Raw genomic sequence first — 25,943 nt, 5'->3', positions numbered from 1 at the left:
AGCATGTTATCCATTATGCAATAGTCTAAAATTATTTATTATCATTCATAAGTGTATTTGTTGTGAAGATAAAACCTTGGTGTGAATAACTTGCCAGCTAAGTTTATTGCATCTTTTTCAGGTCTCCTGTTTTTTTTAGTGTAGCTCCAAGAATTGGATTTGTAGGGTTCTTTACATTGGACCAAAGATGTGAACCCATCTCTGTTTTTTATTATTACGATCCTCCATTGCAAATTTAATGTCAACTATTTTATTTTCAATCTTTGTATGTTGTGATTTGCTTTAATGGAAACTTGTCGCAACTAAGCATGTAAAATTTTTAGCTGCATAAATTTTCGGCGTTCATTTCACCCTGCAAGTTTCCATGAGGGAGAAGAATCATCATCAAGAAAGAGAAGAAGATGAAGTGTTATTTGATATGAAGAGGAAGAAACATCATCAAGAAAGAAAAAAAAGATCGTTTATTGATTATTTTTTGACTAGTTAATCTTAAGTTGAGGTTATCTTTATTCAAGTGTTACTCATATGAGTTGAATATCATGTCAAGTGCAAGTTGACTTCACTGATTACATGAAGGATAATAATCATTTACACATTTTATAGTTTTTGAAGCTTAATTTTTGGGCAAGCAATTATAGGGAAGATAATAAAAAAGTTAATTTATAACATCCTCATTGTCTAATCCTCATTTCCTACTTCTTACTTCTCTCTTTCTCCGTTTCTTTAACCCAATGCCCCAACTAAGAAGTGCGTAGTTTTAGACACAATGAAATGCTCTACTATGTACGATTGAAATGTACATAATAGAATCTAAATGAAAAAAAAAAAAAATTGTGGAAAATAAAAACTAGCCTCCCACCGTAGATTAGTGTTGAATTTGTAGCAGAATAGCAGTTTTCTGTCCTTTGAATGCAGGGGCACCTAAAAAATCTGAATCACTATAAAAAAAAAAGGTGTGTGTCCAAAAAATTTGTTCACTCGAGGACCTAGCATGAATTCTTAATATGCATTCTTCCATCAAGGATGAAACTAAAAGAGAAGAGTGGAGAGTTTTGAGTCACTCAAATGTTTCGTCAACTGCTCAGAGAAGATACATATATTTTTAATATTTTGTTGATGGAAAGCCTAAGGGGAAAAAGACCCTTTAACCCAACAAGATATTCGACTATTTATAGTGGGTAAATTTTCAACTTTTTTTTTTATTTTGTTCGATAACGAGAAATCTTATCTGAATTGGATTATCATTTTTGGAATCGAATCAATCACACTGATTAGGATGAATTTTAGGTCTAATGATCGATCTTATAAAAATAAGTCAAAAATTTGATTTTGATATGTCGTTAAAAAATACTTGAATTCATACTTTTTTATATATAAAACTTTCTCTTTTATCACTCAAATTCTTTATTGGGGGTGTAAAATTAAAACCGGATTATTGGATTTATGTATTTTGGATGTAAGCTAAAGTGGGGGTTTGGCTTAATTGAATGTTTTGTAGGAGTAAATTGAAATCTCGTGATGATTGAACAAAAAAATTGGTGGAAGTGTGGCAACTTTAAGAAGTGCGCTGGAAGAGTGAAAATTGGTGACACTTTAAATGAATGAAATAGATGGCTAGCTGCATTTTCATTACTTTTCATGACTTGTAGTTCTCCAATATTTCTTTCACCACCCAGCAGAAAGAAAAAACAATTATTTAATAACCCATCCATACGCGTATCAAAATTATCCAAGGACTCTTGGAATCCCAAAGGTAAGCTATAAAACTTGAATTTTATTAAATTTTCATGAAGATTTATATAATTTCAGGATTTGTAATCTCGGTAACTATTTTTTAAAGTGTGATTCTCTTAAAATTTATATAATTTAGCATCAGAGTTATAATTACGTAACGGATGGTAATGTCAATATTATACTATTTTTTTAAATAATTTTGTATCCTAAGGTGATTTGATTGTTATTTTTCAAAACGGAAATTTTAAAAATTAGCCAAAATTTAGGGGGTCTAAGAAAATTGCCCAAAATATTCAGGTTTAAGCAAAAATGCCCAGGTTTTGTGAAATGACAAAACTGCCCCCATATATAAACACAGCAAATTTCCTTACTTCCCACGGCCATTTTACTATGCAAATTCAAAGAAAATTCAAAATTTCCCACTTTCCCACGGTCATCCCACGGTCGACCAAATTTTCGCCGATTTTTTTGTTTTTCGACAACGGCAAATGACAAAGAAGGTTAGTATATCTCCCGTAATCTTGTTTGATTCAAGTTATTGCTCATATTATTAAGATTTGATTGAGATTTTGAGTTTTGAAATTTTAGGGTTTCGATTTGAACAATGCTTAAAATGTTTTGATTCTTGGTTGTTTTCGTTGAATTGATTGAGGGGTTTTGTGTTATACAACGTGTAAATTTGATTTATATGGAAATCGGAGACCGAAACAACCAAATTTTGGCCGAAAATGGCTGTCAAATGATCGGTAGTCCGACCGTGGGAACAGTGTTTCCCACGGTCAAACGATTTCTCCCACGGTCAGTAGACATTGACCGTGGGTTAGGGGGTAAAATAGCTTTTTTAAAATATTGGGGTGTCGGGGAAAGTCCTTAGCCCATGACAGGTTTTTCTGAAATTTACTGCATGACCGTGGGTTTTCCATTCTCCCACGCTCATCCCACGGTTCGAAACTTCCCAATCAGATTTCTGTCGATTTTCTTGTTTTTCGGTAACTCCAAATGACAAATAAGATTAGTATATCTCCCGTAATCTTATTTAAATCAAGTTATTGCTCATATTATTGAGATTTGATTGAGATTTTTAGGTTTGAAATTTTAGGGTTTCGATTTGAACAATGCTTAAAATGTTTTAATTCTTAGTTGTTTTTGTTAAATTGATTGAGGGGTTTTGTGTTATACAATGTGTAGATTTGATTTATGTGAAAATCGAAGGCCGAAACAACCAAATTTTGGCCGAAAATGGCTGCAAATAATCGACAGTTCGACCGTGGGAACAGTGTTTTCCACGGTCAAACGATTTCTCCCACGGTCAGCAGACATTGACCGTGGGTTAGGGGGGTAAAATATATTTTTTAAAATATTGAAGAGCCAACGGAGATTTCTTAGAACATAGCGGGTTTTTCAGAAATTTGTCATATAATAGCATACTTGTTACAATATCAAATATCCAAAACCCCCCATATTTATCTAAAATTTCATTTAACCCCCATAATGAGTGAGAGTTAAATAAATGAGGAGAAAGGTAATTTTGGTATTTTTTGCTTAAGAATAGTGAATTTGGGCATTTTTGCTTGAAAATAGTGATTTTGGGCATTTTTTCTTAATTGGAGGGTATTTTGGCCATTTTATAAAATTTCCCTTTTCAAAATAATAAAATTCACACTATCAATTTATAATAGCTGATCAGCATGTAATGGGTAATTAATCCATGATCAATTACCTTCGGTTATCGCTGACAATATGATTAAGAATAGCCATAGTGAAGAGGATCTATTGAAATAAATAAATTATAATATTTTATTATTCAAATAATTTTTAATTAAAGATAAAAAATTGTCTTATTAATTATATACGTAAAAATATGAGTAATATTATATATATTTATTTTGAATACATAAATAGGTGTATATTTATATTTGTTATTATGTGATTAAATGTTATATTATTATTAATTTACCCACTTACATAATGACATATATAAATGTGTATTTATTTGTATACTTAAAATAAGTATACACAATTTTATTGTAAAAATATATACTTATAATATTGTTTAGGATGAATACTGATTAAACATTGATGACAAATAAATTATTAAATTAAACAACCACACTTGGAAACTCCGTTAACAGTCACCACAAACACAACAAAACTACCCAAATGAAGAAATTAATTAAAAGTAAATGGCGGATGGTCTCCTGGGTTTGACTGATGTCTAAGCCCTGGAATCCAAAGCCAAAATGGTGCTGAGGTTCATAGGGTTCATGTACTTGTTGGTACCAGTCATCATCTGTTGAACGATGATTCTGTTAGCCTTTTCGGTGGGATGAAATGGATCCCAGAATGCATAGAGGCTACGATCAGGACACAAACTTGACCATACTGTGCATAAACCTATCCCATTGTGTGGTCCTTGTCCACAGCATGCTATTTTTGATGTTGCGAAGCCTGCGTATTAATTAATTAAACACATAATTAACATCCATGTATAAATACCTATGCGGCACGGAAATCAAAACTTGGAAATGGAAATATTAAAATGAGTCATATAAAAAAAATAAAAAACAGAAAAACAGAAACGTGGGAAACTTACAAATATAAAAAATACGAGTTTTTTTTTAATACCACTTTTATAAAAAATAAAAAAACTTGTATTTCTTTAAAAGTTTAATAATAACTTTTTGGTAACAATAATTTATGTATTTAATTAATTTGTCTATCAACTGATAACTAAATAAATAAATAATACTGATTTTTCAAACATTTATTAACAATTGGAGATATCAAAGATAGTGAAGAGATAAGTTTTAATATGTCAGAGAAAAGAAAAATTTTAGATGCTGAAAAGGAGAGGAGACAAAATCAGAGTTTTTAAAATTATAAAAGAGAGAGAACCATGAAATCGATTTTTAATCAATTAAAAAATAAGGAAAAGAATTGCATTTCAAATTTTTTTATATTTTGAAACTAACGTTTTATACCAGTTTCAGAACATTTTGAAAACATAAATGTTTTAGAAATGCACGTGCTTTTGTGTGCTTCCTACATGAATACCAATAAATACAACCAAGTGGATACATGTGTATAACAGCTAGAAAATGTTTGAAACAGTTCCAAAGAATCGGGAAGCATGCATGAATACCAAAAGCTTGAGGATTGGTGATGAAATCAGTGTTCATTTGTTGAGTGTTTGCAGCAATAAAAACGGTTCCACCACTTTCACTGTTAAGTTGCTGAAGCATTTGATCCAGTAGTGGGGTGTACAATGCTGCAGCTCTTTGCAGTTCTTGCGAGCATCCTCCATTGTTACCCCTCATTGCCAGTTCCGCCGGAACACACCCCATCGGCCCCGTCCCTGTCACCACAACCCTACGTGCTCCCAGACAGTACAGCCTCTGCATTCACAATGATTATTTCATAATATTCAGAGATTTTTCATAAGCATTAATAGAGAAGAGGTGAGGTGATACATGGAATGTTAGAAAATTTATGTAAACGGGGTAACATTAATTATGATTTAGGTTTAATAGAATCAACTAATTGAATAAATCAATAAAATTTTTTATATAAGTTTGGATGATCAATAAAAATAAGTTTAATATACTTCACATGAATAAACAACATTAGTGTGGGTTAAAGTTTACTGTATCTTATCTTTAATAAAATATATTAACCTATTATATATTGATTAAGTCTTTTCTTCAAAACTAACGTAGATTTCAGGAGCAAAAAACTAGTCCAGATTATATGGTGTTTCGGTATTTTTATAAACCTTAAAATTTAATTCAGTATGCCATCCGTAGATGTCGTGGAATTAGTATTGCGCGATTTTATGATTGTTCATGTAAAATAAGTCTTGTGCAATACCTGGAGCAATTTTTTGTACTCCGAAATGAGATACGTAACATAATCCGGCAAAGCGAATTGGCGAGATCTTGCAGAGAAGGGAACCAAGTAGTAGTTATTCACAAAATCATTTCCACCAACGGTGATAAGTACGAGCGCTTGGTTTACAAGGGTGCGGGCTGCTGCGTCTCCGACGAGAGCAGCCAGTCGACGCTGGTATTCTTCAAAATAATCCAGTTGTCTAAACATTCTGATAATGTTAATCTGCATGCAAATGTAGCATTATCTGAGATTTTATTTAAAAAAAATTGTGTTTAAAAAGCATGATTGTTGATTCTCAGACTTACAAATTGAGAGCCCGTATCATTGAGAATTCCGATACCAGCAGATGCAAAGTTGGCTCCGATAAGAAGCTTATTGCCTTGAAGCTCCGGGCTTAAGTATGGCAATGGAGCTTCTGGTTGCCCAATTTGCTGACCTAAAAATATATACATTAAATATTATAAATGACATGTCATTATAAGATTGCATGTAATTTTATCATTAAATGTAATGATATCAATAATGATAAATTTAAAAACTGACTTATGATATCAGGAATGTTGAGTCCATTGGAAAAACGGCCGGTGGGACGTCGAGAAGGATAATCAATACCATAAGGAGGAGCATCAGCGCGAGCAGTGGTGACTAAGAAGTTGTTGTTGCCACTATCGACAAGCGAATCTCCAAAGATAAAGAAAGCTCCGGCCTCAACTAGAGGAACAATAGTCAAAGACAATAAAATCAAACAAGAAATAATAAAATTTGATGTTGAAGTAGGCATTGAAATGACGTTTAAATGAATTAAAACCCACAAATAGCTACTCTCTTTTGTGTCCTAAATTTTGATGAAAGAGAGCTGTGAGATGTGGGTGGAAGGGAAATAAATTTATATAGCTTTTGTACCAGGGAAAATGAAACAAAGGCCAACCGGCCATGGGTGGTTGTAAAGGAAGTTCGATATTTTTATATTTGATTACTAGCTTCAAGTTCTTAATCAATGCCTTCAAATTTTGGTGGGCATGTAGAATTAAATACAACTTAGCTTCATGATTTTTTTTTATTTTTTTTTTTGGGTACGGAAGGATCGACTTTGATTATTAATTTACAAGACTAGATATATTCATGCAGTGGAGGTAGGTATTGTAAAAGTTTTATCTCTTTGCAAGAATGTGTAGGGCATTGTTAATTTATGTTATATTTCCATTTTGTTATGAGAGTTAGAACCCATGCTGTTATATATCTATTATTTATTCCTTTTATATTTTAAGTTATTTCAAATGTAAAAGAAGAGACTCCAAGTATAAAAGAATATGAATTCAAACCTCTTATGGCTTTTGACTTATCTAAGTCAATTACTAGATTTAGAGTTTATCTTGTTCAGTATAAGTGATTCCAATTTGTCCATAATTGAATGTATGTATAATCTTCACATATCAATGTTTATCCATAAAGCTTCGTATATTATTTATACACATAGTTTTAACTCTTAGTTTGTTGACATGTTGAGAACACATCTTGAAAGTATAAAACTGTATTCTTAACAAATATTACAATTATTAAGGACTTAATGTTAGGGGCTTAATTTCAATTTTTGATAACTGTATATATAAAATTTGATCTTAAGTAATAAATGTTTCTCTAATTTTTTAAAATCCATTTTTACCTTCTTTTCTTTTGTTTTCACAACTTTTTTTTTAATTCCATTTTCTATAATTATATGAAAACAATGCAATTTATAATATGAATTTTTTTAATTCATCTCAATTTTGAAAATAAAAATTATTTAAAACGATAAAACTCATTAAAGTGGCTGTGTATTATTGAATGTTTTCAAGTTTATAAAATCAGTGATTTTTTTTTTTAAATTTTATATGCATAAGACATAACTCTCAAAAAAGTTATTATTTGGTCCCACCCCTGGCTCCTCCCATGTTGCATGTCAACAAGAATGCCACTCACTATGGCAACTAAACCCCATTATCAATTTAGCTGAAGTATCAACTCCATGAGCAAGCTTGAGCCTCATTTTTCTCAGAAAATCATTTTAGATATGTTAATAAAAGTTTTTCTCCACAAAAGCAGTATTAAACCCACCTTTAAAGTTCTCAGTGGATGGAAATGCCAATCCTTAAAAGGCAAAAGATAGCAAAATCACCAAACTCACACAGTAAACTCACCAAACCCACGCCAAGAATAGAACACAGTGCACAGTAAATAAGAAATTGCTAATTCACAACCTCTAGTTGACATTAATAGTTTACATTTTCAACCTGGTTTGATATATAACCCCGTAGTTGTGCATACAAAATCACAACAACCCAGAATATCATTACTGCAACAACGAGGAAAGTCACCACTGAAGATTCTACCCCTTGCATCATCATAAGGCTAGACTAGATATTATTAGACTAAACACAGTGATGACATTAGGGGAACTTAACTCTTCATTCTCATTCAATATCTAAAGAATTATAAAAGGAAATTGCTAGAGTGTTGTCTTAGAAGTGCTGCCTCATGTGAAGCAAACCATCTGGTCGACTGGACTAGGCTAATCTAGAACTTTCACACTTCACTCCATAGGTTTATCTATGCTTCTCCAGTCTAAAACTCCCACATTTCAGAACCAAGCAACTCAAAGAAAAAATGAATTCACATATAAGATTTATATCTTTTAGAATAAAAGCTGTGAACAATTTATGCCATATGCAAGATCTATATTGTTAAATAGCGCACATAAACAAATGAGCAGCTTCAAGAATAGTAAATAAGACAGGGGTAAGCATAAGCATATGGTCCGAGCCATTAATAGAAGTATAGAAATCAGTAAATGAAGGTAAATTCACTCCTGTATTGAGTGTACATCATAAAATATGTATCTTCAAATGTGTCTCCTATGTAAATACAAACAAAAGATAGGTATACTAAATTTCAACATCTGCAGTCAAGTCAAAGCTTAATCATCAGTTCTAAATTTTATATATGGCCAAAAAAGCTACTTACCAGATTGTCTTCAATATGCTGTACTATCTGGTCACAACACAAATTAGGGGAAGCTTACATAAGCACTAAAGAAAGATTGATCATGAGTGAACAATTTCCACTACATATGGAAAACTCATGTCAATAAAAATTTCATTTCTTTATACACTGCAATCATTTTCAAAAAATTAAGAATCAAAACATCATCAAGTTTGTTGCTGTACCAACAACAAAAGGTTCCATCAACAACCGAGTCAAGAAGTAAAATAGTATACCCAATGTAATAGATATAGGAAGGGCAGGAAGAGCTTGACGGCACACAGACAGCAAAATCAGAGTACACCCAAGTCCAGATATAATTGCCAGGTAACAAGCATATACTGTCATCAAATCATACATAGCAGCCCTCCCCACAAGAACACTGTAAAAAACAAAGTCTCCAAGACCAAGTTTGATACCTCTACTCACTTCCATGCTGTCCTCCAAGCCATCCCTCCTTGTTGGCTCCCCCGACCCATTCCTATCAACAAGAGGTGACATCTCCTCCTCCACAACAATCTCATTTTCCCTATTGACAATCACTGTTGAATACTCAGATGATGAACCACTACTTGATCCATATCCTTCCCTCAAATGACCCACCAACGGCAGCCTCTCCACTGCATCGTCATTCCTTTCATGTTCCACACTCCCAAAACTATTCACATTCAGCACAGGATACTCAGGATTCCCACAGTTTTCTCTTTGATCCACATTGTCCCTAGACACAGCCTGCAACTCCACAGACCCAGAATCAGAAACCCCACCAACCAAGGGGCCCATACCAGACCTTTGAGTTCTCTCACTAATCGAAACAGTTGGCCGAGCTTCATAAACCAAAGCAGGAAGCTCCTCATCCCGGCTTGAGGCCAACTCCACCAACAACTTAAGTGGGCCACCAGGTGCCAAAACTGCGACCAAATCATAAACAGCTAATGCCACCAACAAAGTCCATGTAGTCCACTCTGGCAACTTCGTAAACCAAGCTGCCACAAAAATTCCCAAGCACACCATATACCCTTGCCTCAACACAATGGGTATCCCACCCGAAAACACCGACAACACACCCACAACAGTAAAATTGAAAAGCAGCACAAAACATGTTATAGAATCAACAGGTATCGTATAATGCTGAATGATTGACAAAAAGATAGAACCACCCATTGTACCTAGCAAGGAACACAACAATGATTCAAATAAATACGGCAAACTTATTAAAAACCTAAATAAGTTGTTTTCAAAATTGCCATTTCATAATATCATACCGAAAACATTTTCACATATTGAAAAGATTGAAATAGAACAGAGGTATTTAAAAGATCGAACAACCCAGTGTACCTAACATGGAACACAACAATACTTCACCATCAGTCTGACTGAATTGAAATGTTTTCGAATATAATCCTAAAAACTACTTCAAATATAGTATTTCACTGTGGATAATAATACAAGGCATACGAAAACCTAAATAAGAAGCGAAGTTTCCGAATTTAATCCTAAAAACAAAATTATCATTTTACAGTATCATACCCTTCCCATTTTCAGACATTAAAAATATTCAAATAGAACTGAAATTTTGCAATTAAATAAAATAAAACAAAAGAGAAATTGAAAAATGAAAGATACCCAATACGAAGAAGGCGGAGAAGCGCATGTAATTCTTCAAGAAGTTGGTGAAATTGTAATAATAAAGGATGACAAGCAAGAAGGTGACGATGGCAATAAGAACAACAAAGACCAAGGCGTTGAGGAGGGCACCTTCGAGCTTCTGGGTGGTGGAGTCTAGAGGGTTTTCGATGTAGACGAGATTGGCAGCAGTGCGAATGGGAGGTTCAGAAAGGGGATTGGAAGAAGAGAGGGAATAAACTAAAAGAACAACCAGAAGCATGCAAAGAGACACCGGAGACATAACTCCGATGATCTCAGTACCCACTGACTCCAAGATGCTTGACTCCATTTGCCAGAATCATACGACTTGGGTCAAACACATTTTGGTAGTGAAGTGGGATTCCTCAAATACCTTTCAACTTTTGTTTTGCTATTTATGCTTTTCCCGTTCTTTTCTTTTCTTTTTTAATTTATCTAAGTAGTGATTCAAGTAGGATTAATTTTGGGATTTTCAAAAGGAACATATATATGATCAAATCAATTACATAGAATACAATAAACCCTAAATAAAGTAATTAATTGATCAATTACATCAAATAAAATAAATTTTATATATAATAACTGATTCTACAATCATTAAATTAGACAAAGTTAAGAGTTTAATCTTAATATATTGTAAAAAGAGTTTAAATTTATGTTTTTTTATATATAAACCTTTTATTTTTATCATTTAAACTACCTAAAAGGTATCTTTAATCGGTAAAATTGCACAACCTGAGACATTAGTTCCTTCAATTAAGGCACTGAGGTAATCTCAAAGCTTTCCAATTTCTATTGCCATTGTTTGTGAAATCTAGTTATTGCCACTCATATGAGTGCTACTCACTTGACCTTCTCTCGCTAAAATTCATTCCATTTCTTAATTTTCCTATCAATATGATCATGCTATTGAAATTGGTGTCAAAAAGGTAAAAATGAAGCCGAGTCTTAGGACAAAGGGTCTTAACAAAATTACTTTCAGGCCGAATAAGTGAAACCCAAAGTGATCCTCTCAAATTTTCAAAAATTCAAACATCTATCTATAAATAATACTTTGTTAAAATTCTTAATTAAAGTTTAAGGTAAAATTATTATTTAATAAAATAATTTTAAAAACTAAAGTTTTATCATATTCCCTCCTCTCTCAGTTTATAAATTTAATAGTTTTCATCTATTCAAAGTTTAAAAAATAACAATTTTACCCCTAAGATTTTGAAACCATTTTCAGAGACGATGATGTTCGTAGTCTCTGGCTGCATTCGTCCTCTGACCCAAGCTCTCTCTATGCCAGCTTGTTCCCACCCACCAATTAAAAAGATTAACTCTGATAAAGACGAAATCGTCTTCATCGGAGTGTCTTCGTCTCAAACGAAGATATTCTGATAAAAACAAATACCTGTCATTGGTGGGTGGGAACAAATAAGTAGTAGGAGATAAGCTAGGAGCGAGAGTCAACACAACAAAAGACCACAAACTTTGTCGTCTCCAACAATAGTTTCAAAACCTTAGTGGTGAATTGCTACTTTTCAAACTTTGAATGAGAAAAAATTGTTAGATTTTTAAATTGAAGGAGGAAAATGTAATAAAATTTAGTTTTTAAAATTATTTTATTAAATAATGATTTTACTCCTAACATTAACTAAGTTTTTTAACATAATTTTATTGATGGGTTTGGTCTTTTAAACTTTACTTCAGAGGTATTATTTTTGTATAACATCTGTTCATTACTTGTGCATTCTTCCATTTTTGCATAAACATAGCACTATAACGCTATCCAAGCATTTTGTTAATGTATTTGCCACAAGGAAGTTAAGTTTGTTTGTGTAACATAAACATAGCGACATATTAACCAGAGATAATGTATTTGTTATACAATAAAACTATGTGTACCCATTTTGGGTACACAAATATATACATATTCATATGTGTCATCATGTGATTGGATGATTTTGAATTAAGAATAAAACAATAACCAATCATATAATGACACATATGAGTGTGTATATATTTGTGTATCCAAAGTGGATACACATAGTATTGCTCTTTGTTATAAAGAATTAAATTTGTTAGTTTTGAATTGTGTTATACAACATAAAAATAACAAACCGCAAAAGAATTATCCCCACCTAAGGTTTGGTTTAAACTGAAACTCACATCCGCTAAGTTTTAAAAACTCAAATATTCACTTGTCAGCTATTAATTTTAACAAATTCTGTTAAATCTAAGGATTAAAATATCATTTAATAAATAATATTAATATTATTTTATTTTTTCACTTTTAATTTGAAAAATTAACAATTTCTCTCATCTAAAAGTTTGAGAAGAAGAAAAAATTCTTAAAGAGAATTGTCACTTTTTAAATTTTAGATGGAAAAAAATATTAAATTTTTAAACTAAGGAAGAAAACATAATAAAATTTTAGTTTTTTTAATATTTTAGTTAAATGATAATTTTACCTCTAACAATAACTGTAAAATTTAACAGATGAATAAATATTTATATTTTGAAAGTTAAGATATGTAAATTTAGGTGTATATTAAAACTTGGGGGAGAGATAAGTCTTTTGGCCAAAAAAAAAAAAAAATCAATTGACTTTACTTGCGTGAGACGTTGATAGTTCAGCGAAATAAAGGTTAGGATTGTGAAGTCCCGTTGGCTTTCGGTAAAGAGGCTCTGTGGCATTGCATGTGACACTATCAGCCATAATAAAAAAGCCAGCGATGCTATCATTTAAAGGGCATTTTTTCAAGGAACACATTATTTTCTTTTTGAACAATGATATCATAGATAAATTATAAATGATATCATAGACGGGGAAGAGCTGAAGGTGTTAACTTCCCTTCTGACTTCGGTTTCTAAGTTGACTATTTAATGCATTTAAAACTAAGCTTAAGTAAATCAGTGAGGTAAAGTAAATGAGTGTAAAAAATTTTGTCATCCTTTTCTTCTAAACTTTCCCTGTATATATGTCACTGTTTCAAAGCTCCATATATGCCCAAGACCACTTAACAAATTCGGGTGAGATAAAAAGGAGATTTCATCATCCTTCAACCATGGGAAGACCTCCTTGCTGTGATAAAGTTGGCATCAAGAAAGGTCCTTGGACTCCTGAGGAAGACATCATCCTTGTTTCTTATATTCAAGAACATGGCCCTGGAAATTGGAGATCAGTCCCCACTAACACTGGTATTTTTATCAATCTATAAAGTGTTTCATAGATCTCGCTATCTTAATTATTTTCCTAATGTATGATCTTCAATTTGTTTTCTTTTTTGCTGCTTAAGGTTTGTTGAGATGCAGCAAAAGTTGCAGGCTTAGATGGACTAATTACCTTAGACCTGGAATCAAGAGAGGAAATTTTACTGCTCATGAAGAAGGAATGATTATTCATCTGCAAGCTTTATTGGGTAACAAGTAATCTTCAAACATCTCAATTTGATTTTTTTTTTCTTTCTTAATTTTGTTGCATATAATAATATGTAATTTCTCATGATTTTACAAAAGTTTTCAACTTATTGTTCTTTAACAGATGGGCAGCCATAGCTTCATATCTTCCACAGAGAACTGACAATGATATAAAGAACTATTGGAACACTCACCTGAAGAAGAAGCTGAAGAAGTTTCAATCGTCTTTGGAACCACAAATGGCGGCAGATAATTCAAGTACTAGCACTCATCAGTTGGCATCGAATAGTTTCGATAAGAGGAGTCTAGATTTCACCAACGATGAATCCTCCAGTCTTACCACTACCATTAATCAAGGTTTCTCATATGCATCGAGCACCGAGAATATTTCTCGTCTTCTCGAAGGATGGATGAGATCCTCCTCGAAAAACAACAACAACAATAACTGCAACAACATCATCGAAAACAACGATAATCTTGACAATTCAGTAACGATGACTTCTCTTCATTGCTATGGTCTGAAAGAGGAGAAACAAGGAGGTGATTTGATTTCTAATAAAGAGTTTGTATCAATTTCATCATTTGAAAATTTGAACTATGTGGGATGGGATAAGTCTACAAGTGATCATCAGTCCACCACAAAAGGAAGTCCAAATGAAGAGAAGGTTAACATCACAGCAATGATGCCTTCAGAGAGGAAGCTGCAAAGATCCGAAAATTCTACACCTCCATTATCATTTCTTGAGAAATGGCTTTTGGATGAATCAACTGGTCAAGTAGAGGAGATTAATCAGATTATGGAACTCTCTGATCCAATATTCTGATTAAAAAATGTCAATTGTTTTTTTTTTTTCCCTCAATTTCTATTGGTCTTGCTTTGTTTTAGTTTGAGTTTTAAATCCATGGATGACAAAAGAGGTTAAGGGATTCTGAAAAGTTGGAATCTCTTGGTAACAAAATAAAATAAATCCTAGTATTTCAATTGGAAGCAGTGAATTAGCTTTAACAATTTGTATTAGTGGTCATTTAATCTTGTGTGGATTTAAATTGCGAGCTAATTTAGATGATAATCATACTTAAACTCATGAGCAAGATAAACTTCAAATCTAGTGATTGATATATCGTCACTATACTATTTAAACCCATAATCTCTTATACATAGATTCTCATCTTTTCCTACTTTAGCTACCTCTTAAGAGTATATAATTGAATATTATTTATTATTATTTTAAAATCATTAAATCACATAATAATAAATCATTTATGTACTTAAAAATGTATATATATAGTTTTATTGTAAACTCACAATAAATAGTAACGATTAAAGTTTATACATATATCTAAAACCAAAGTTTATTAATTCATGATTGACTAATTGATATATAGACTACCTTATACATCTTCCATTTTTTTGTTTACATTAAATTAAGCTAGCTATATTAGTAAACCACAGTGAAGTGGTGAGCCAAATTTGGTAGAGTAAGGTTACAAATTAATGTTAGCAACATAAATACACAATCTTATTCTGGTATATATGTACATGGGCGTGTAATATTTTTACATGTAATTGTTGATTTAGAAGAATAATAATAATAGCCGTATTTATACAAGAGTGAAAATAGGGGATAATGTCACGAAAGTCTTGCAGATGAAAGAGGTAAAAAATGGCAGCTTCAAGCCTCTCTTTTTGGGAAATTATAAGAGGGAAACATGTGATTCTCTTGACCTTTCGGTGTGACACTAGTTAATTAAAACCATCATATATTTCATGGCTTTAGCTTTCCATGCAAATCTTTCACAAGATACAGGAAACTTTGTTTTGGTTTCTCTACTAAATCATGCCTTTACAGATGCTACAACTCATTTCCTGGCAAGCCATTTCAACTCACAAATTTAGAGGATAGCTGGCATTATAATTAATATTACGGCTCCCTATGTATAATTTTTCATGGTACAATATCATACAACAAAACAAGGCATATATATATATATATATATATATATATATATATATATATATATATATAGGGTTTTTGGCGTATAAAATTAAGGTAGTTTTTGCAGGATCATAATTTATCTGATCTTGGTGAATTGCACAACTTATGTACTCATTGTCAAATATACTTCAACTTGAGAATTAATGTTTATCCATATAATAACAGAGATTAGCAAAATTAATACAATATTAAAATTTTCAGGTAAAAGATTTGGGTTCAAATCTATGTTATACCTGTGAAACCTTGAAAATATTATTTTTTAAATCTACACTGAATTCTTCAAGAATGTGCTATCAAGACAGTAGAATAGAAGGACTTGGTACAACACGCTTTCATAGATATGATATAACTACTTTTAATTGTATCATCAATGGAGATTGGTAGAGCTATACACGGTTTCTTATTATAATATTATTATGTGCATGCATGCTGTCTTCTCGTAACATTAAATTTAGCCAATAATAGCATGCAATAAAGAGTTTTACCTTCCAGAATATAGATTTTCTTTTATTGTGGCAAACCCTCATGAAACAAATTTTTTGAGAGACTAGGTGTGTTTTAAGGTAGGGTTGTATCTTAGTTTTTCCCTTGTAATAAGAACCATAAGGATTAAACTCGTATGATCATTCACAATGTACTGAAAACCCTTTAAAATTAAAGGTGTGTAAAATTCAGTATAGTTTGTCTTAAAAAAATTTTTAAACTAAATCGAAAATACAATTTGACAATATTTAAAATCAAACCAAACCATTTCATATCCCAAATCAAATCAAAACAAATAAAAGATTATAGTTTGATCTGGTTTGATTTGCAGTTTGGACATAAAAAACAAAATATAATATTATTAACAAAAGAGGTGTTATCATTCACATTTTAAATATTTGATTTCTCTGTCTATTTATAAAGTTTATTGAATTTTAATTATATTTAATGCCAATATTATTTCAAATTGAATATACTAAGTATTACAAATATGTATTCTTGTTTACATAATTAAGTATTACAATATTGTGGTGTTCATATATATATATATATATATATATATATATATATATATATATATATATATATATATATATATATATATATGTATATATGTTAAGTTGACACATAAACAAAAGGTGATGCATGTAAAAATCTTATGTGATAAAATTACTAATTGAATTGAATTTTTTTTTTTACGAGGAACTTTAACTGAGTAGGATAAACTCTAAGTCTAATAACCAATCCTATAATCATTGAATCAAATAAATTAAAAGTTTAAATTTGATATGCAGTCAAAAAAGACTTGAATTCATATTTTCTTATACATAATTTTATTTTTTATCACTCAAACTATCCTTTAAAGGTTATTGAATTGAAAGCCGGTCACATGTATCACTATCTAGCAATATTGCTATCAGGTCTACCTAACATGCTTGGCTGGCAATAGCTTGTGAGACAAAGAGCTACCTCCGGTGGTTAATGATCCTCATTTATTCGCCCTTTTCAGTGCAATTTATAGAATATTGCTTTGCTCTCAGGACCACAACAAACAAACCCTACAACTTAGTATTTTCTCAGTACATTTTCAACTCTCTGGGAGAAGACACTTACCAATCTCCAATAACTTACCATCAATAATCATAAATAATCATTTTTTTATCATAGAATTGATCATACCGAACAGGTGATACATAGCAATACCAACAAGTTTAATAATAGATTTTATAATTATTGTATCAGATTTATCAAAAATTTAATTTTAACATATTGCCGGCAAATTTTAAACTCAAACTCTTTCACTTAAAGATTTTACATCTTTTATTACTAAAACTAACCTTTAGAATAATATTTTGTGTTGTTGTAAAATACATAGCAATGCGAATTGAAATTGCGCCATGTAATATTTAGTTTGGAAAGGACAACAGTGGTGAAATCTAATAAATCAATAAGACACAATTTCAACCCAGGATTAGAATACAAAATGTTGTATAATTAGAACAGAAACAAGATAGTTAAAAAAGGTAAATAATTTATCAAAACACTTGAAAAAATTGGAGCAAAGAGATGAACAAGTATGACAAGTAGAGTCCAAAATAATCCTAGTTATTGCCCAATTACCATGTGATCCCGCTGCTTTAAAGGCTGACTTAAATTTTGTCCTATTTCAACATCATTAGTGCACTATATCTTTCTTTCCAATACAAAAAACAAATCAACGTCTGTGATAAAGAGGAAAGGGTACTTTCTACTTTCTCTGAAGTCTATTGCAATAATAATAAATATAAAACTTTATGGCCTTCAAATTTGGGTGAAGTATATGGGCCACTGGCTCAGTGATGCTAAATTTCCATATGCATGAGATTAAAAATTTGTTTGATTAAAAATCATAGAAACTATCAATTTCATATGCATAAAACTTGTTCTATGTACATAAAAGAAAGAAACTATCAAGATTAAAATTAAAAAAATTTTCAGTTCTCATTAATAAATTTAATTTTTATCATTTATTTTGTAAACAAGAATAATTTAATTTTGTTCCATTTTTATTATTTATTTTTTGTATTATTCATACGGGTAAACCCAAGATACAATAATTGAACCCACAACCATTGCACAAAGTAAATCAAAGTTTAACAGAAGCCCCAATGCTCCACCAGTTTTGCCTCAGTAATAATTCATTTCTCCTTGGTTGAACAAGTTATATAACTTTTGTCTTTCTGTTGATAAGTTTAAAAAAGTATGTATGCTAATTATAATATCCCTTTTCTTCTGGCAGTGATTAGAGATGGTTTTCCTTGTTTTCGCTTTTTAAATAGGCTGTAACCTTTTTAATTAATTAATTATTTTTGAGGAATTTCGGAAAATTTAGTCAAATTCTTGGGTTCTTGGAAACTCTAGGCATGGTAACAGAGTTAACTGACTAACGTCAATGGCAGATCCCTCGTTTTTCTTTGATTTTTCAGCAACTCTAGTAAAGATGTATTCAGTCAATCCATGGAACTCCATGTTGCAAAACGGAAATGTTCCTAATTCCGATCTACAAGCTATGAATCCTGAGCTTATAGAAAGTAATTACCGGTTCGAAGGTCACAAATTTTGTTTTCAGTTGGAGCTTATGATCCTAAGGATCATTTCCAAGTCTATTTGTATCATACGAAGAAGAGTATATTCAAAAAATACCAACTAATAATAACTAGAAAACAAACACTAAAAATGTTATGAACTAACAAAATTCTTTAAATTTGCAAGTGAACACCAAATTCTTAGACTTTGGTTAACTATACAAATGAAACAACATATTGCAGTTGACCTCCGAATTTGGGTCGCTTAAAGAATTATCAAGAAAGATTGAATGCCTAAACTAATGACTAAGCACAAAATCTCATGAAAACTAATTTTTGTGAAGAAAGTTCAGAACTAGATGCAATCCGACCTGTGATATGAAAACTGGCACCTCGTACAAAAGATAAATGACTAGTGTAGGGAGGGTGACTATGGATTTGTCGAAAAATATCATTTTAATCACTTACCTACCTATATGTATCATGTACATCCATACTTTATGGATGTAAGCAACTCGCTTCTGGGAAAACCTGATCGTCTTGAATGGAAGGAAATGTAATCACCCTAACTTATTTGCATATCCTTGACCTCTTCGTATATGGAATTAAAAAGAGCAGTGGGGATGTACCTCTCACCAAAGCTTGGAAATATAACCTTCAATATTAACAACAATGTAAAAGGCGAGTTAGAAACTGGAATAATGCTTATTACATTGTTCTGATAAAAAGGTATTTGGAATTTGCAATAAGAAGACAAGAGCAGCGTTCTTATGTACAATCCTCCATATACAAAGACCACAGAATGGTTATTATCAGTATATTATTCATAATGATTCCCTAAGATGGACTTAAATTTTGGTAAGTGTCTAAATATTCACATGATACAGAAACAATAGGTCATCCACTTTTAATTTGAAACATCATTCGTTTAGTTTTTAAGCTTCCATATTAGTTGTGTTTCTAATTATTATACCAGAAACGTGCATCACTAGATTCCATATATGACACATAAAAAATCAGTCAAATAAATTTTCACAAGAATTTTCCCATAAGTTGGCTACGACACCAGTCAATAGCATCAAATATAACTGGGAACTTTAAAATAGAATCCCTCACCGAAATAAGTTTTCCAGCATTCTCAGGCCTTCCTGCTAAGCTAATTGCTGCAGCTGCTGCAGCTCCCGATGAAATTCCAACCTAAATACAAAAAGTGGACAATCACTTAAAACTACCTCCAGAAAGGAGGGCTTTCTCTTCCATCCAGTGACACAGCTATGTCTAGAAATTTTCAATGGAAATGGAGTTAAAAGCTTAAACAATTAGTTGTGATTTGGCACACCTAATTGGAAAATTCTACAACTGAAAAGAGAATTATATATATATATATATGAAAATCTCTAATCCATACATCTAAAAATTTTTAATATACAGACCTAAGGTGAGTATCTAGGCACTCACTTCATACCATAGGATTTGCAAATATATATATATATGCAGAGAGGGAGAGAGAGAGAACTAGTATAAAAAATCCTAGCAGAAAATTGGAAAGATCATATTAGTTTTATAAAAAGACATTTCCTGGCTGCAGCTTTCATATTCAGTTACTAGTGATAATGATAGATAATAGATAAACATGGGAACAACAACAATAAAACTTTAGATTTCTGTGTTGAAAATTATAGACCTGGGTCAAGTCTCCAAATGCAGGGCTTGGGCTGAGCCCCTGGGGCCTAGCAGACCAAGCCCAGCATTTTTTTTAATTTTTAATTATTAATTTAAACTTATTATCATTAATTTTTTACAATTATGTTCTCTCATAAAAGAAAACATGAAAAGAAGTTCAATTGTGTTAAGAAATTAAAATGATAGAATTATTTATAAAGAGTGAAGTGAATTGTTAGAGTTTCTCTCATCAGATGTGGAATTTTTAAAATTGGATGAAACTTATTTATACTGGGTTAAATGAGTTGTTAAATTGTCATTTTCCAATGTGACATTTATGCAAACCTTATTTGCTTTCTTCTATATTTTCCTTTATTAGATAACATAAATTTTTAAAAATTATTTTTTAAAGTTCAAGAATATTTTTTAAGTTCAGCTCAAACTTGAGCCTAGTCTCCCATGGCTCAGCCATGTTGCTCATTTTGGGCTCGATTGAGTCGGGTTGGCAATCAAGCTCAAGTTAGCTCAAATCAACTCAACTCAAATCCAACCCAACCTAGCTCTAGAAAATTATTTGTAAATTACCAGCAACCCTTCTTCACAAGCCAATCTCCTTGCCATTTCAATAGCATCATCATTGGTAACCTGCAAATTTTATGAGAGCCAATTTGCTATTATAAGTTCGTACAAGTCAAGTCACAAAAATCACACAGAAAGTCATTAGAACCCCATGAGGCAAAGTTTTAGCAAATGCATTACACTTCTGGTCAATTAAATTAGAAAAAGTTCATAAAGATTACAAGAAGCACACAAAAAGTCATTATAACCTAAGATGCAAATTTCGACTAAACACCCATCCAAAAAAATACTTTTTCAAAAAATTTGCCCAAGTTAGGTCTCAACAATCAGATAAAAGGGAATTAAATGGACCATTAACCTAGAAGCTGGAAACAGAACGACGAAAAACTGGAATCAATTTGGATATTGCAAAACTATCAATTTTCAGAGAATTACATAACACTAGGAAATGCGTATGAGCAAGATACAACAAATCTCATACTCTAGTTTGGGAATAACGTAGAGCTTACCCAGTTGGAAATAATAAACAGTGGAAGACCCATTCTCATGCAATTTGTGCCTATAATAAAAAGATTTCTACTAGTAAGTGGCTTGAAAGTAATAAACTCTATACACACACACACACACAAGTAACCATAATATATAGGAAAATCTACCAAATAATACAGGAACCAAAGTTGCCAACTTATATGACAGATCTATCTCCGATGAATCCCCAACAAGTAAATCGGCCCAATTACAACAAAGTTGATTCATACACTTGGCAGTGTACTGATAATAACTCAAAAGATAAAAGTGAGAATAATTAAAGTCACAATCTAATTGCAGATATCTGATGCAAGCTAAACAACACATATGAAATAGTTTTCCAGGGAATAAACGAAAGTTGGAACCTTGGAAAATTAACAAATCAAACAATTCTAAACAACTAATAATTTTTGGATAGAAATAGAAAAGGAAGATAGCACAGAATTTTCTTTACCTTGATAACCTCATCAAGGATTTGAACATCCAAGATGCTTGGCACATAACCTGCATTAAAATGCTACAAATTCTAAGCAGATGTTGGAGCCAAGAAATTTATTACAGCAGAACCAGAAAAGAAACATTAAAGTAACCAAAATTAAATTGCTTTCACCTGGGTTTTCTCCAGATATTACACTCCTTTCTGCAGGTTCAACACCAACTACCTAAGCAGGCAAAAGAACACAAATTAGGAACTTAGCTGCTGTCATCCAGAAAGGTTAACAAAAATGATACAACACCGCTTTGTAATTCAAAGATCTGCAAACGATAGCACCTGTGGAGCTGAAGAGAGAAAAAGAGTGCCCCTAAAATTTTCAGTAAAATGTCTAGATCATGTGCACAAGGTTTCAAAGTTACAAAAAAAAAAAAAAAATCAGTTAGAGAACTCCTCTAACAACTCAAACTCACTCAATTAGACTATCTAATGCTTTAAAAATATAAGTCATGTTACCATAAATATAAAAGACTATATAAATGAATATTAACACCTTAATTTTTTAAAATTATATTTTAAAGTAAATTATTTTTTTATTGCAGTTTGCATTTGCTAAACCTATCTCAAATTCCTTGCTATGTAAATGAGCAGAACATCTTTAATGCCTGAAACCATTAGGGGCATGAAGTTAAAACAACTGAAATTTTAACTTAAAACTGCTTTATCATCATCTAGCATATGCTGTCAATAATTTCACAAGTTAGATAACAATTTTTTTATTTTTACCCTAGAAATGATATATTCCACATCATGGGACAACTGGGATACCATTTTTCCTACCCATTTTAGCTTACATAGAAACCCAGGAATATAAGCTCCAGGTAACATATCTTAAATACATGATAAATTGTGTAAAATATAACATCTGGAAATTATATGTTGAAGTTCTTCATCAAAGTAAGATCTTTACCCTGATTTCTTTGTTCATCATTTTCAAGAATTGCCCAGTCCCTGTGACAGTACCACCAGTTCCAATTCCAGCAACAAATATGTCAACACAACCCAGAGTATCTTCCCATATTTCTGGCCCTGTAGTATCAAAATGGATCTGTATTCATGGAATAAATATTAATAAAGAATGTTTCTAAGCATAAAAGCAACAGCTTTTATAAAATAAGGTCTAGCATGACACAAAGTGTAACCTTTATATTAGCCATATTATCAAACTGCTGAAACATGTAGGCATTTCGTGTGTTCAGAACAATTTCTTCAGCTTTATCAACTGCTCCTTTTAGACCTTTCTCTGGGTCAGTCAAAACGATTTCTGCTCCAAATGCACGTAAAAGTATCCTTCTTTCAATGTTTATGGATGCAGGCATGGTGACTATAAGTTTGTATCCCCTGGCAGCTGCAACAAATGCGATACCAAGTCCTGTATTTCCGGTAGTTGGTTCAACTAATACAGTCTGCAATGAAGGCAGAATCGACACCATAAAATATATATTACTTAGTCAAAATGAAAATGCATTCACAAAATAACACAACACAGAGTAGAAGAATCAGATAATTAAGAGATATAAAGAGCCTTTTTCAAATGTAACTGTATTAAATTTAGCGGCTTACCTTGCCAGGAGAAATTGCTCCACTTTCTTCAGCCTCAGATATCATACTATAACCAATTCTGGGTAATTTTAAAAATATGCCTTCAGTTGCTTATAACATATTACTCAAAAGCAGGCAAGAAAATAAGTCAGGGCTTTTAAAAAGAAAGATGCCCCAGTCCTACTGATAAACGCCCAAATCATTTAACACAAAGGCCATTTACTATCGTAAGCAAATAAACACACACATAATTTCTAAAAGACAAAGGCAAAAGACTGATAATAGGTTGAAATTAATGACAAATTCCACTTTATCTAAAGCAAAAAGTAGGATGTTACCTATCCTTGACACTACGGCAAGGTTCCATGGATTCAAGTTTAGCAGCAACATTTGCAACACAACCCTGTGTAACTTTGTTGAGATATACCATTGGTGTTGTCCCAATCAACTATATCAATTTATCAAAATTGCTCAAATCAGTAAATATTTTGAAATACAAGGATTGTTATTAAGAGCAAACTAGAACCTGCAAATTTTACACGATGACTCCCATCCAAACACGTTTGGCCAAATACCAAATACTTCTCGTCCCTTTTGTCATAACAGTGCTTTGTAAAACACTTTTGGAAAAACACAACTCAAGTGCTTTTTAATTCAAAATTTTCCTTATTATCATCCAAAAACTGGAAAACAAATACAAAAGCTCTTTTTTTTTTTTTTGCTACGAAAGCAATTTTGGATCTTTAACGCTTTTCATGGAACAACACTAATGCATTCCCTTCTTTTATCCCTAAACATGTTGCTGTCTACCAACATAGCTGAGAAAAAAATGAAAATAAAGGAAAAATAAAACAGTTTTGGGTATTTGAAAGTAATTTCAAAAAACATTTTCCAGAAAATTATCAATAAAATCCTCTCCAAATGCTTTTAATCAGATCGTCCAATTTAGCAAACATTATAAAAATCAAAGCTAAAACCCTTTTGGGTATTCGAAAGCGCTTCAAAAAGCAGTCCAAAACCACACCACTGAATTACAAAACATACTATCAATCTGTAAATTATGTCCGGAAAAATGAGCAAAAGCAGAACCTGAGTTACATCCTCGGCTATGTTGACACCACTGTAATAATCTTCTTGTTCTTGGGTTTGTGCGGTGGTGGCCGTATAAAGGGAAGGAGAAGAAGCAGCTTTGGCCAAGATAGACATGGATGAAGCTCTTCTTCTACTGGTGAACGCGCCATTAACCGATAAAAATTTTGAAGCTCTGAAGGGTACAGAACTTTTCTGGGAAGTTGCAATCAGGGGATGAGGAAGATGAAGAGTAGATAAAGCCATTTGATGAAGGGAGGTTTTTGGGAGGTTTTAGATAAATATAGAAGAATCGTAGCATTTTTATATAAGGGATGAAATTGATATTTCTTGAAAGTTTTGGGCCCCTTGAAGTTGTAGAAAATTTTCGCAAAATCCCTAAGCGTTTCTAAAATTACACAAGTACCCAATCGATTATTTGGCTTGGAAAGTGTTTGAGTCTTTCTTTACGAATGCCCAAGAAAAAAATTATTTAAAATTTTCCAGAATTTCTGCATAAAGTCTACGTGCATCTACCTGAAGTGTTTAAAATTTCAGACACTACTGATCATATATTTGTTTGCATGCTTCACAAGGCTCTTTGTGATCTTAAACAAGCTCCAAGAGCTTGGTTTAGTTAGTTGGAGATCTGTTAGCTTAAATTCTGATACTTGTCTAATTTTGTATAAAGAAAAAGAAGAAAGTTGTGAACATGTGTTTGTGTGTGTGGAAGACAGTGGGAATACTCCTGGTTTGATTGAAGAAGTAGTTCATAATCTCAACACTAATTTTGCCCTGTAGATTTTTGGTTTGGTCCAATATTTCTTGGGCTATCAAGTTAACAAAAATTCTGCAGGCTTGCCATTGATCTTAGTCCAAGTATGCAAATAACCCTCTTATTAAGGAAAAGGACAATATTCCACACAAATTTTTCTCAAGTTTCAAAAACATACTTACAATAGATTAACAACTCAAACACTCATTCATGAGCTAACTGCTGTTAAAATTTTTAATTAGAGACAGAAGTAAAATAATTATTTCACCTATAAACCCTAAAACTTTAAAATTTAATATCATTTTCCCCCCTAAATTGAGAAAACTAACAATTTTTTCATGATTAAACTTTAAAAAATTCTTTTTTCCCTACTTTGTAGGTTTCAACTCAAATGGCTTAAGGAATTCAGCCAATGATCGAGAAGAAGCGATAGTCTTCTCTGACAAACGACGACCCTTCGTCTTCCAAATCAAGAAGAAGTAACAAAAGATGATGTTTTGTCATGCATCTTCCAGACGACAAAGGGCAACCCTTCGTCATCCTTTGTCATCATGGGTGGT

The 25,943-nt window shown here is 31.9% G+C and overlaps 4 protein-coding genes across 5 annotated transcripts; 1 reads left to right on the top strand and 3 right to left on the bottom strand.

Moving 5' to 3' along the window:
- Nucleotides 1–3,790: 3,790 nt before the first annotated feature.
- LOC123221358 (GDSL esterase/lipase At5g18430-like) lies at nucleotides 3,791–6,634 on the bottom strand. The gene is made up of 5 exons (XM_044644207.1): nucleotides 6,166–6,634; nucleotides 5,928–6,058; nucleotides 5,602–5,844; nucleotides 4,877–5,129; nucleotides 3,791–4,182 (listed from the first exon to the last, which is right to left on the bottom strand). Exons 1-5 carry the CDS (start codon nucleotides 6,401–6,403, stop codon nucleotides 3,950–3,952), a joined length of 1,098 nt encoding a protein of 365 aa, XP_044500142.1. The 5' UTR covers nucleotides 6,404–6,634; the 3' UTR covers nucleotides 3,791–3,949.
- Nucleotides 6,635–8,563: 1,929 nt separating this feature from the next.
- On the bottom strand, nucleotides 8,564–10,705 carry LOC123221357 (presenilin-like protein At1g08700). The gene is made up of 2 exons (XM_044644206.1): nucleotides 10,267–10,705; nucleotides 8,564–9,809 (listed from the first exon to the last, which is right to left on the bottom strand). Exons 1-2 carry the CDS (start codon nucleotides 10,595–10,597, stop codon nucleotides 8,797–8,799), a joined length of 1,344 nt encoding a protein of 447 aa, XP_044500141.1. The 5' UTR covers nucleotides 10,598–10,705; the 3' UTR covers nucleotides 8,564–8,796.
- Nucleotides 10,706–13,154: 2,449 nt separating this feature from the next.
- On the top strand, nucleotides 13,155–14,683 carry LOC123220571 (transcription factor MYB60-like). Its single transcript, XM_044642831.1, has 3 exons — nucleotides 13,155–13,473; nucleotides 13,572–13,701; nucleotides 13,817–14,683. Exons 1-3 carry the CDS (start codon nucleotides 13,254–13,256, stop codon nucleotides 14,514–14,516), a joined length of 1,050 nt encoding a protein of 349 aa, XP_044498766.1. The 5' UTR covers nucleotides 13,155–13,253; the 3' UTR covers nucleotides 14,517–14,683.
- Nucleotides 14,684–18,888: 4,205 nt separating this feature from the next.
- LOC123220101 (S-sulfo-L-cysteine synthase (O-acetyl-L-serine-dependent), chloroplastic) lies at nucleotides 18,889–24,910 on the bottom strand. Of its 2 annotated transcripts, none has more exons than XM_044642113.1 (10): nucleotides 24,630–24,910; nucleotides 23,879–23,988; nucleotides 23,562–23,619; nucleotides 23,141–23,404; nucleotides 22,909–23,046; nucleotides 22,116–22,167; nucleotides 21,960–22,009; nucleotides 20,984–21,043; nucleotides 19,853–19,933; nucleotides 18,889–19,391 (listed from the first exon to the last, which is right to left on the bottom strand). In XM_044642113.1, exons 1-10 carry the CDS (start codon nucleotides 24,873–24,875, stop codon nucleotides 19,302–19,304), a joined length of 1,149 nt encoding a protein of 382 aa, XP_044498048.1. In that variant the 5' UTR covers nucleotides 24,876–24,910; the 3' UTR covers nucleotides 18,889–19,301. The 2 variants fall into 2 exon arrangements, 1 of the variants encoding a protein (XP_044498048.1); XR_006502982.1 differs by lacking the exon at nucleotides 18,889–19,391 and adding an exon at nucleotides 21,487–21,536.
- Nucleotides 24,911–25,943: the final 1,033 nt, after the last annotated feature.

The sequence above is a fragment of the Mangifera indica genome, chromosome 7 (genome assembly GCF_011075055.1).
Source record: "Mangifera indica cultivar Alphonso chromosome 7, CATAS_Mindica_2.1, whole genome shotgun sequence".
In the NCBI taxonomy this organism is placed as follows: domain Eukaryota; kingdom Viridiplantae; phylum Streptophyta; class Magnoliopsida; order Sapindales; family Anacardiaceae; genus Mangifera; species Mangifera indica.
Note: the sequence above shows the minus strand (reverse complement) of the source record. Positions and strands in the feature narration are given on the sequence as shown.

Excerpts from the sequence above, each read along its gene's own strand:
- LOC123221358 (XM_044644207.1), bottom strand. The coding sequence starts at position 6,403 with ATGCCTACTTCAACATCAAATTTTATTATTTCTTGTTTGATTTTATTG. Across the intron at positions 6,059-6,165 it reads CAACATTCCTGATATCATAA|GTCAGCAAATTGGGCAACCA; the intron begins GTCAGTTTTTAA and ends ATATATTTTTAG. Across the intron at positions 4,183-4,876 it reads CACCAATCCTCAAGCTTTTG|GCTTCGCAACATCAAAAATA; the intron begins GTATTCATGCAT and ends ATTAATACGCAG.
- LOC123221357 (XM_044644206.1), bottom strand. The coding sequence starts at position 10,597 with ATGGAGTCAAGCATCTTGGAGTCAGTGGGTACTGAGATCATCGGAGTT. Across the intron at positions 9,810-10,266 it reads CTCCGCCTTCTTCGTATTGG|GTACAATGGGTGGTTCTATC; the intron begins GTATCTTTCATT and ends GTTCCTTGCTAG.
- LOC123220571 (XM_044642831.1), top strand. The coding sequence starts at position 13,254 with ATGTCACTGTTTCAAAGCTCCATATATGCCCAAGACCACTTAACAAAT. Across the intron at positions 13,474-13,571 it reads ATCAGTCCCCACTAACACTG|GTTTGTTGAGATGCAGCAAA; the intron begins GTATTTTTATCA and ends TTGCTGCTTAAG. Across the intron at positions 13,702-13,816 it reads CAAGCTTTATTGGGTAACAA|ATGGGCAGCCATAGCTTCAT; the intron begins GTAATCTTCAAA and ends GTTCTTTAACAG.
- LOC123220101 (XM_044642113.1), bottom strand. The coding sequence starts at position 24,875 with ATGGCTTTATCTACTCTTCATCTTCCTCATCCCCTGATTGCAACTTCC. Across the intron at positions 23,620-23,878 it reads TGCCGTAGTGTCAAGGATAG|AATTGGTTATAGTATGATAT; the intron begins GTAACATCCTAC and ends AAAATTACCCAG. Across the intron at positions 21,044-21,959 it reads TCCTTGATGAGGTTATCAAG|GTTACCAATGATGATGCTAT; the intron begins GTAAAGAAAATT and ends TAAAATTTGCAG.